Source organism: Colius striatus, chromosome 14 (genome assembly GCF_028858725.1).
Source record: "Colius striatus isolate bColStr4 chromosome 14, bColStr4.1.hap1, whole genome shotgun sequence".
In the NCBI taxonomy this organism is placed as follows: Eukaryota; Metazoa; Chordata; class Aves; order Coliiformes; family Coliidae; genus Colius; species Colius striatus.
In genome coordinates this window covers 19,947,648-19,959,034 of record NC_084772.1, presented here as the reverse complement: position 1 = coordinate 19,959,034, position 11,387 = coordinate 19,947,648, and the positions used below count along the sequence as shown (strand labels likewise).

At 56.4% G+C, this 11,387-nt stretch overlaps 1 protein-coding gene across 1 annotated transcript; it reads left to right on the top strand.

The window, feature by feature from the left end:
* Window positions 1-81: 81 nt before the first annotated feature.
* Window positions 82-4,816, top strand: FOXF1 (forkhead box F1). Its single transcript, XM_062007603.1, has 2 exons — window positions 82-1,762; window positions 3,387-4,816. Exons 1-2 carry the CDS (start codon window positions 703-705, stop codon window positions 3,545-3,547), a joined length of 1,221 nt encoding a protein of 406 aa, XP_061863587.1. The 5' UTR covers window positions 82-702; the 3' UTR covers window positions 3,548-4,816.
* Window positions 4,817-11,387: the final 6,571 nt, after the last annotated feature.

The window sequence follows — 11,387 nt, the reverse complement described above, 5'->3', positions numbered from 1 at the left end:
CTGGGAGCGGGGAGCGAAGGGGGGCCGGGACAGGAGGGCGGGCGGGGGGGGGGAGGCCGCCCGGGAGGGCGTGGGGGAGCGGGTCGGGGCGGGGATCTCCCCGTCGCTCTTACGTCTGTCAAGGAGCGGCAGACGCCGCTGCAAGAGATAAAGTAAAAGGCGAGCGGAGGGGCCGGGGGCAGACTCGACAGGCATCGCGATGGGAAGCAGCTCCCCGCAGCACCCGCAGAGCCAACCCAGCTAGAGCCGGGCCGGGAGGGGAGCCGGGGGACGGCGGCAGCCCCGGGAGCCCGGGCCGCCGAGGGGCAGCGGGGCAGGCGGAGGCAGCGGCGGCCGCCGGCTTCTCTCGCAGCAGCAGCAGCAGCCGAGCTCAGATCGCTTCCACCCGCCCCCCCTCCCGCCTCCCTGCGAACCCCCGCCCCGACCCTCCGCCTCCCGCTCGCCTTCTGCAGCCGAGCTCGGATTTAGGGATATAGTGGGAGGAGGAGGGAAAGGCGGGCGGGGGGGGGGGGGTCGTCGGTTCCATTTGTTTATCCACGGAGGGGTGAAGAAACCCCGCCGGGGGGCCAGGAGGAGGCCGGGGCTGGGAGTGTGTGGAGGGGTGAGTGGCGGCGAGCCCCCAGCAGCGTGGCCTTTTGGGGGGGCGCGTGGGGGAGGGTGGCGGAGGAGGGCCGGGGCTGGCCGCCGCGGACCTGGCCGTAGATGACTGCAGAAGCGCAGCAGGCTCTGTCCTCTCAGCCCCCTCCTCCTCCGGTGCAGAGCAGCTACGGCCCCATGTCCTCCGTGGCCGAGAAGCAGCCGCAGAGCTCGGCCATGGACGCCGCCTCCGCGGCGCCCGGAGGGGCGACCGGCAGCGCTCCGGGCAGCGGCGGCGCGGCGGGCAGCGGCGGTCCCAAGGCGAAAAAGACCAACGCGGGGATCCGGAGGCCGGAGAAACCACCTTATTCTTACATCGCCCTCATCGTCATGGCCATCCAGAGCTCGCCCTCCAAACGCCTGACCCTCAGCGAGATCTACCAATTCTTACAGAGCCGCTTTCCTTTCTTCCGCGGCTCCTACCAGGGCTGGAAAAACTCGGTGCGCCACAACCTCTCGCTCAACGAGTGCTTCATCAAGCTGCCCAAGGGGCTGGGACGGCCGGGCAAGGGCCACTACTGGACCATCGACCCGGCCAGCGAGTTCATGTTCGAGGAGGGCTCGTTTCGCCGCCGACCGCGCGGTTTCAGGAGGAAATGCCAGGCGCTGAAGCCCATGTACAGCATGATGAACGGGCTCAGCTTCAACCACCTCCCCGAGAGCTACGGCTTCCAGGGCTCGGCCGGCGGGCTCTCCTGCCCCCCCAACAGCCTCTCCCTCGAAGGGGGCTTGGGGATGATGAACGGGCATTTGTCCAGCAACGTGGAAGGGATGGGCCTGCCGGGACACTCCGTGCCCCACCTGCCCGCCAACGGTGGGCATTCCTACATGGGCGGCTGTACCGGCTCCTCGGCAGGGGACTACCCGCACCACGAGAGCTCCGTGCCCGCCTCCCCGCTGCTCTCCGGAGGCGGCGTGATGGAGCCCCACTCGGTTTACTCCAGCTCGGCCTCGGCGTGGGCTCCCTCCGCCTCGGCGGCCTTGAACACCGGCGCGTCCTACATCAAACAGCAGCCCCTCTCTCCCTGCAACCCTACGGCCAACCCGCTCTCCTCCAGCCTTTCCACGCACTCCCTCGACCAGTCCTACCTGCACCAGAACAGCCACAACACCGCCGAGCTGCAAGGTAAGGCGCGGACACGCGTGGGAGAGACGCGAGACGGTCACCGCGGGGGTCGGACGGGGGCTGCCGGACAGGTGGCCTCCTCACTTCGTGAACGGTTTTAACGCACTCCCCAAAGAGGAGACCCCCGGTCCCCCCGGCTCCTCGCCTCTCTTCCCGGGGGCACCCATCGGGGCTCGCCGCCGCTGCGGGGCTGGCAGCCGCCGGGACAGGGCTCCGCTCCCCCAGGCTCTGCTCTGCGGCCAGGGCAGCCCCGGGCCTGGGGCTGGTGAGCTCTGACAGGCGGGGAGCTGCGGAAAGGGGAGGCCAGGGATGGGTCCGAGGGGGCTTCCACCACCATCGGGACCCGGCGGTGTGCAGAGGGAGAAAAGCGGAGGGGGAGGGTTCCCCACTGGAGTGTCCGCCATCCATCCGCTCCCATCCCTGGTATCAGCTCCTCTCGGGGTTGTATTTTCCAGGCCCATCGCTTCCCTCCACCCTCTGCTCCTCTGCCCGTGCGGAAGTCGGTGGCCCGGGCCCCCCGCACCGCCCCCTGCCCCGCAGCCCCGACCCCGGGATGGAGCTGCCGGGGGTAGATTGGCCCTGGCTCCTGGAGCGGGGGGAGATGGTGTTTTGGCCGGGAGGAGGCCTTGGGAGGGACGAGGCCGGCCCTGGGCTTCCTCCTGTGGCCCAAATTCACCTCGGGGCGTGGAGTCCTGGAACCCGTGGCCGGGTGAAAGGGCAGGTTTTAGGGGTCCTTGCGCATCACCCCCGGGCCTTGTGGGGAGCGGGAGATGCCTGGCAGGAACGGGTGTGAAACGGAGCGGGAGCGGGTCAAAAACATGAAGAGAAATGGGGAAAGAGCATCAGTCGGGTCGGTGCGGAGCGGCCGAGCCCGGGGACAGGACCGGGCCGGGCTGGGACCGGCGAGCAGCCTCCCAGCAGCGAGTCGGTCCCGGTTGCGAGTGAGCGCACCCAGATCCGCTGGCAAACGGAGCGAAAATCCGTCCCCAGGAGCCACCGGGCCCCGCCTGAGGCCTTAACCGAAATGCTCCGGATTAACACCCAAATTAACGGCGCCGGAGCGGCGGGGAGCGCGGTGCTCGGACGGGCGCTGCCCCCCACCAGCACGTCCCAGATTTACCGGCCGATTTGATGTCCCAAGTTGGAGGCAGAAGCGAAAGGACCAGCCCCTCTCCCGGCGGCCTTTCGCCTTCGACTTCTCCTCCCGGCCTCGGCCGCCGGCCCCGGTGCACGAACGTGCGGCCCCGCTCCGCACCGCGCTCCGCACCCCGAGCGGGTGGAGGCTTTGAATAAAGCAGTGGGCACCTTCCAGAAAGCAAAACGGGGAAAAAAACACCCCAAAACCCTTTTCCAAACAACCCGAATGCCGTCTCCTGGAAGTGGTCCTGGGCCGCGGCATCCCGGGGCTGCGGGAGTTCTTCCACCGCACCTGTCCGCGCCTGCGGAGCCCCGGGATTGCCCGTGTGAACGCAAAAATGTACCCAGTTCCGCGCCGAGACCCGGGGGCTGCTCAGGGTTTGGGTTTTAGTTCGTGCGGGGGTTTTATTTGCAGCCAGACGGCGGGTTTCGCCCGTTCCTCTACTAAACCTAATTCCGCTGGTGACCATCTCTCCCCGTCCCGCAGGCATCCCGCGGTATCACTCCCAGTCTCCGAGCATGTGCGACAGAAAGGAATTCGTCTTCTCTTTCAACGCCATGGCCTCCTCCTCCATGCATTCAGCGGGCAGCGGCTCCTATTACCACCAACAAGTGACATACCAGGACATCAAGCCGTGCGTTATGTGATACGGGGTGGAAAAAAACACCTCCTGGGGCAGGCGAGGCCTGAGCCGGGCCCCAAATCACCCCCCAGGACCCTCTCGATGGAAAAGGGGGCTCTGCAGACTGGAGGTATAAGCAGGGGAGCGGGGCTGCGGCCCCGGGGCTGAGCCTGCCCCGCAGCTGAGCATCGGCCGGACCCGGCCTCCAGCCCGGGTCTTCATCACACACCGTCTCTGCCTTCTTCTTCTGCTTCATCGTTTGGGGCTGGGTTGAGAAGAAAGCCAAAGCAGACCCTCCCCATCCCTCTCCAAAAACCCCGACTGCCAGTTTGGGTTCGGCAAATGAGGTTTTGACGCTTCTTTTTGTTCGTGGCTATTATTTTTTTCACCAAACCCGTGGCTACTTCCAGTTTTTAATGGGCAGCGAGCGATGCCAGCGGCCCGGCTGGCGGGCGCGGGGACGGAGCGGGTTTGGAGGGGGGCTGCAAAAGACCCTGACCCCCGAACCGGCGCATCCCGCGGCCCCTCCGCGCTGCACCGCGGGGACAAGCGGCCGCGCCGCCGGCTCCTCCCGCCCCAGCCCCATCGATCCCGTCTCACTCGAGCCCGAAAATTACCTTATTTTTCCTTTTTTCCCCCCCTGCAAACACCCAGCGGGAAGAAAAAAAATCTCTTAGAGGGACTTTTTTTTTACCTATTAATATTCTTCCTTTTTTTTTTGCGTGCATAAAGACTGCAGGATCAGGCCCTGCGCAGAGAGAATAAGGCACTTTGAAAAGAGGCAGCCGTGCTCATTCTGTTATTTATTCTACATATATTTTTGTTGGTCGTTGTTGCTAATAATGGAGACCCGAGCAGTCTCAGTTGATCAGTATTAAATCGGTGAATCTCTGTTGGCAATATTTGCCATATAGATTTTTGGGTTTTTTTTTTTAGTTAACCTTTGTAAATTGTAAACCAATCATGGTCTCTGTGTAAAGACAAACCTCCATATGTTTTTATAGAAATATATATATAATGAAGGATTATTCCCCTCCCTTTTCCCCCTCCTCTCTATTTTTTCCCCACCCTGACTTTGTACAGTTCGGTGACACCTATTTTAATTCTTTCTGCACTGTATAGAATTGTAATTATGTGGGTTCGTTTATTTTTTCCCCCTCCCTGCCCTTTTCTGTACGTTTTTGTCCCTGAAGGAAAACAAACAAACAAAAAAATCGACCCGAAATAAAACGTGTATGGTATTTGTACATGGGCTTCACGATTGTATGAGCAGCAAATAAACGGTGTAACACGCGTTAATTCTCTATCTGAGGAGTCTGTGGCCTCGCTCGGGCTGCGGGGAGAGCTCCGCAGTGCGCGGAAAAGCCGCGGATCTCCCGTCCCGCACCGCCCCGACGGCCGCAAACCTCCGGGCGTTCGCCGCAGTGATTCCCCATCTCGGTGCAGACCCGAAAGGGGCTTTTTTGGGGGGTGCTGTGTCCCGCGCTGGTCACCCCCTTCGCTGCGCGGAAATCTTTCAAATGTAGAGAATCAAACGCGGAAAAGCGGAGGCGATTTTTGTTTTTATCTTTGTTATGATGATGATTTGATTCCCCCCCCACCCCGCCCCGCAAGGAGGAAGCGAAAGGCGGTGTTTGCCTCGGAAAGAAGGCGTGTGGCTACAGGGATGGAGCCGGCGGCTCTTCTTCTCTCCTCCTCCTCCTCCTCCAACTTGGGAGGGACACAGGCAGCCCGAACCGCGCATCCCCGCGGAGCCTCCGCTGGTACCAGCGGCGGTGAGGGAAGCGTGGAAAGTCCCGGCGGGGTGAAATAGGAATAATATTAACGTTCTAATAACTATAAATGTAATTAATAACATCAATAATTGAAATATGAATCAGATCTATAACCACAGCGTAGCTCAACTCCTGCACCCATCCCGTCCTATGCTGAGCAGCCATAAATCCGCAGTGACGGGAGTGGAGGCAGTGGAGAAACAAATCCAGCTCATCACAAAACAACAGGTCTTTTCCTGCAGAGTTTTGGTTAATTTGATCTAATGAAGCATCCTGCCATATCCTGGAAATTTGGCTTTAATCCGTGGCCCAATATGTCTGTAGCAACGCTCCCGCTACCAACACACACGCACGGTCAAAAGTAGATGCACGCGAATTAATCTCATTACTCGGCTGTGTGTTTCTGTCTTTATATAGGGAAATTAGGTTACTGCACACTAATTAGCCCAGCTGTGTGTAGTCAGCTTAATTAAAAGCAAAGTTAGCTGGTAACAACAACAACAAATCTAATTATGCTTTTAATTAAGGCAGGTAGGAAAGGCTTTGTTGGAGTTGGTGGAGGCCTGTCTCAGAGTGGTGGGTTTTGCTGTTTTGGGGGTGGTTGGGGGGGGGTTTGGTGGTTTTTGTGGTTGGGGTTTTTTTGGTGAGAGTATGTCTGTTTAAGCTATCAACAGCATGCAGTATTGATTGAAGTTTCCCTGGTTTTGTGCCTTCATGGGCTGATCCTTCCCTGCATCACCAAGCCATGGCCCGTCGCTGATGGCGGTGAGAAGTCCATTTGCCACACAGGCTGAAAACTGAGGGTTTTTTGCCTCCCAAAGCAAATATCTGTGCTAGGTGTGGCTGAGATAAAGGTCCAGGGTGAGGAGTTCAGCCTCTGACAAGTGTTTCTTCCTTGAAATCTCACTGTCACTTCTAAAGTTCATTTTCATCCTTCAGACGAATTTTAGACTCGCTTGTTTGCTGCAGCAATGATGCCTCCCCAGCTCAGCCTCTGCAGGCACCTTGCAAGCCTCAGGTCTTGCTTGAAGGGGTTTGATATCTGGTCCCTAAGAAAGGCTGACATGATTCATTTTTCTCCCTCCCATCGGTTTCCAAACCTGGAAAAACAGAACCACCACATACCGTGGACGCCACATATTCCTCAAGCCAGTGAGCGCAGTCTAAACAGACAGCTCTCCATCTCAGACACCTACACCAGGGAGGAGAGGATGAAACCCCACAGGCTCCTGCCCCCAGTCCTTCTTCTGCACAAGACAAACTTGATTTTCCCCTGAATATATTGTCCCAGGGGATGGCAAGAAAACTATCTGCTGTCACAAGCGACCCCTTTGTACAAGCTCTGCTCATATGTTTGAAGGGTCTGTTGGGCTCTGGTCGGAGCAGAGGACAAATGAGCTTGCTTAGAGATGCTGTGGGAGCCCTATAAGAGGAGATGAGACGTGGGCTTGCTCAGAAACATGGTATTTGCTCACATAAGAGCCCAGACCTGACCATGGTCAGCTGCTATGGCTCAGTTCAGTGTCAGTGGTCTGCTCTCACTGCCTACTTCCCAATCCATGGGTGAAATAGCACCAGTTTTATTTGGAGTCTATTTTGGGGTGTTTCTACTGTAGCAAAGAGTTTCCCAATGCAGATGTCCAGTGCAGGCCCATAAGTGTTCTCCAGGACTGAAATTTTGGAGCATGATGAGAGACAAGGTTTGGTGGCTTCAGCTGGATTTGACACAACACACCCCTGGCTTAGAAACAAGGGGTGTCTCTGGGTTTGCTGCATCCAGGGCCGTGCTGTGCCATAGTGAGGATCTGGATGGCGAGATGTAGTGTGGCAGCCTTGACCCTTCTCTCTGGGGGGCTTCCTCCCATCCTTGCAGGGCTACCACAGAGCTCACCTGCCTCAGCTTCTGTCCAAAGGGCTGCTCACAGTGGGGTGGGAGTGATGGCTCAGTGTGGGGTCACAGGGTGAGGCAGCACGGAGTGTGCAGGGATCCCAAGGCAGGGACATGCACCGTGGAGCCGCTGGACAGGCAGCTGGGGGGATCTGCTCCGGGGGATTTGGGAGGGGTGAGGTTTTGAAGGTCGGGGTTCAGGGATGTTGGGGTTTTGGGGGGGGTCTGGGTTTGGGGGGTCAGGGTTTGGGGGTCAGAGTTTGGCAGGAGTCAGGGTTTGGGGGGATCCATGCAGGGGCTTTGGGGGGGTTGGAGTTTGGGGAGTCGGGGTTTGGGGGTCAGAGTTTGGGGGTCAAGGTTTGGGGGGATCTGTGCGGGGGCTTTGGAGGGGTCGGGATTTGGGGGGTTGGGCTTTGGGGGTCAGAGTTTGGGAGGGTCAGTTTGGGAGGATCCATGTGGGGGCTTTGTGGGAGGTCAGAGTTTGGGGGGATACGTGCGGGGGCTTTTAGGGGGGTCGCGGTTGGGGGGTTTGGGGAAGGTCAGGGTTTGGGAGGGGTCAGGGTTTGGGAGAATCCACGTGGGGGCTTTGGGGGAGGTCGGCGTTGGAGGGTCGGGGTTTGGGGGGATCCATGCTGGGGCTTTGGAGGGGGTCAGGGTTGGGGGGGTCAGGGTTTGGAGAGATCCATACCAGGGCTTTGGGGGGAGTCAGGGTTGGGGGCTCAGGGTTTGGGGGGATCTGTGCCGGGGCTTTGGGGGCGGGTTAGGGTTTTGGGGGATCCGTGTGGGGGCTTTAGGGGGGTTCGGGGTTGGAGGGTCGGGGTTTGGGGGGATCCGTGAGGGGGCTTTAGGGGGGTTCAGGGTTGGAGGGTTGGGGTTTGGGGGGATCCGTGCGGGGGCTTTAGGGGGGGTCGGGGTTGGAGGGTCGGGGTTTGGGGGGATCCGTGCGGGGGCTTTAGGGGGGGTCGGGGTTGGAGGGTCGGGGTTTGGGGGGATCCGTGCGGGGGCTTTAGGGGGGGTCGGGGTTGGAGGGTCGGGGTTTGCGGGGGGGCGGCGACGCCGTTCCCTTGGCGGCAGCGCCACCTGGCGGCGGCAGCCCGGCACGTCCCGCGCCCCGGCCCCGCTCCCGGCCCAGCCCCGATTTACCCCGAATTAGGCTTAAAACCCGTCCGGTTCGGGAGGTTTCTGACCTGTTCTCCACAGGGTGAGTGTTAAAGGTTTTGTTTCTTTTATTTATTTATTCCTTTCCTCTTCTGGCATCCGGAGCTCCGAAGGTGAAGCCGCTTTTCGGGTTTAGCATCATGATATTGGTGATGGAACCTGCCAGCAACACTCTTGCACAGGACAGCTCTGGACCAGGTGTGTTCCACATCCAGATAGGACAGACGGGGATATTTGGGCACAGGATAACATGAAGTAGCTTGGGAATGCAAAAACCCAGCACACAATGCTCTCAGATGGGGTTGGTTACTCAGACTTGCAGAAAACTGGGTGTACTGGAGGCTGAACTGGTGGGAACAGGGACTTTGAATGTTAAATGAGTAATTGGGAGGCCAGGTTCTGAGTTTGGTATCAGCTTCATAGCAGATAAAGGCTCAGATCTATCAGAATTATTAGGTGCCTGATTTTTCCCTGAAAACCAGGTAGTTTAGGACCTGTATACCTTGGGGGATCTGACTCACAGCTCTTTTCACTTGAAAAGGGGACTTTGATTTCTGTGTCTCTGAAGCACTTTTGGAAGGCCACACCTGAACATTTGTTCCCTTCCCATGCATGTTTACAAGCACCACTGCTGCCTGACACCAGCCTTTGTGGGAAAAGACAGTGCTGGGATGCTTCTGTGGGCTTCACATTTGCTCATCTTTGCCACTCGACTCATCCTAAGGGACAAAATACCTGCTGCAGGTGAGTGTGGGCCTGGCTAAAGGAGACTCCCTGATGAGCAGGAGTTGCCTCAAGTGCAAGCAGAGGCTCTGTAATCCTGAGCTGATGTTTTTCATTGAAACAATTATCAGATGGGCTCAACAAGTGAGGAAAGGCATGCAGCTCAGCTGGTTTTTAAAGTGACTTTTACTGTCAGTATTCCTCTTACCCAGTAAGAAACTTAAATCAGAATGTTATTAAGGAAAGACAACAGAAGGAACTAAACCTTGCTGAGCTCCTGGGTTGGAGATCTGTCTGTTTGCACAGGCAATTCCCATTATCACAGGTTGCTCTGATCCATCAAACACCTGATAAGTGTTTTAACCCCAATCTTAAGCTAAACACTGGCAAGGAAGGAACAGAGCCTCCAGAAAAAAAAATCAGAGGTAGATTCCTGTATAGAAAATGTGAACCTCCTCCTCTCAAACACTTCTTGCAGGTCCTCTGAGTAACCTCAAGAAGCAGCCTGCAGGATGCTGGTACAAGCACCAGAGAGTAAATGACAATCCTAGAGATCAAACCATCTCTGCTTATCATAGAGAGGGGTGCAGCGACACTGGCAGTGTTGTGTTACTTGAGCAGCTCGTACCCTGGTGTAAATACATGAGCCTGAACATAGGCTGTTCTTTATTTAAAGCAGCAGGAGTAGAAAAACCCAGAATAGTACTGAAAGTGCAGTTCTGTGGCTCAGCTCAGCTTCAGGCTAATTACTGAAAAAATAAGCAGGCACACCTGGGAAAACAAGATGATAGGGGCTGGAAAGGTTTGCAGGGACTCATAGTACTGAGAGCTCACTTGGAGCACAACTTGCTCCAGCAATTGTTTCTCTCTTGTGGTAAAGAAGCTGCTGCAGACCAAATGCTCCAGTAATTGCCTCCTTCAGAGATGGAAAGGCCACAGTCTGGAGTGGGAGCAGTGCAGGTGCCTGGAAACACCCTGAAAACTCGATCTCCCTCTGGAAAATGTAAGTATTGCTCTTGTCTGAACCATTATTCACTCAAAAATACTAAGGAGTGGCAGCAATGGATACAGAACACCTAGAGATGTAGAATTCAGTTCATGAATGTTTCCCTTCTTTCCCTGGCTGTTTTTTTTCCTCCTATCCTGGATGTTTACCTTATTCCCTAAAGAAAATGATCCTGCTTTAGCTCTGCATGTTCCTGCATGGGATGGGTGGACTGTAATATCCTTCTGTGACCTGCCAGACCTCTGGAGGAGGCATGTTTTGGGAATAGTGCCCCTGTTTCTACTTCATGTCTTGTCCCACAGAGTGAGAGAGCTTTGGCTGGAAGGCTGTATGGGAAGAGGAGGCAGAGTGAGCACAGTGCTGTACCTCTCCCTTGGGAAACAACAAGATGCCCGTCTGGGACATCAGGTACCTGTTACATAGACAAGTCCAAAGGCTACAAAGCTGTGGGGTTATTTTGGGGTGGGTTTTTGGATGAGTTTCTAGTCTGTTCTCTCCAGTTGTTTTCCAAAGTGGTGGGAATTACCAGTTGGAGCTCGTCTATCAGGAGCCATCTCCTGTAAAACGTGGATGTCACCGGGGCCGTTGTAAAGATTGACTAGATAGGTTTGTATCCTGAACTCATTTCTCCCAGTGACTTCAGTGGGATGCCCAGCCCAGAACAATGACAGGATACACGACCCTAAACATTTCTGCAGTGCTTTTGAAAGATGAAAAGCAGTGACTTTTCTACCTATGTCAGTGTAGGGGCAGGGAAACGCTTCATGATGTTTATAGCAGACACCACGGACGTTACACATGAAAACATGGGAAATGGGGCATTTTTCTTGGAGGGAGATAATCTTTAATAGTTGGCAATGAGGAAATAAAAGCATTAGTACACAACAGCCTGCCTCAAAGAGGGGGCATGTTTGCCTGAGGAACATGGCCACAGCCACAGATGTTTCCTCCAGAGCCAGAACTGCAGCTTGGGGCTGTTCCTCCCAAGGAACCGGAACGAGAGAAATCCCAGCACACACTTTTCCTCCCCCTCCTCACCCCTTGCTGCAGTTGTGGAGAAAAACACAGACCCACTGCTAGATTTTTTTTTTTTGTCAGTGGAAATATTCCCCTAAACCCCATTTGTTTCTCCCTTTGGAGCAGAAGATGATGAACTAAATAAATAACAAGACACGAGTTGAAGACAGCATTTAACCATCCCTTTACTGAGATAGTTTCCTGGTCTCCACATCAAGCTTTTAAAGGCTGCTTTCTGGGAGGAAACCAGGGGCTGATGGACGTGGAGGTGCTGGCTGTGGTACCCAGGAGAGACCCT

Bases quoted from the DNA above. Each gene is read 5' to 3' on its own strand.
- FOXF1 (XM_062007603.1), top strand. From the start codon at position 703: ATGACTGCAGAAGCGCAGCAGGCTCTGTCCTCTCAGCCCCCTCCTCCT. The intron at 1,763-3,386 runs GTAAGGCGCGGA...CCCGTCCCGCAG, and splicing joins CAACACCGCCGAGCTGCAAG to GCATCCCGCGGTATCACTCC.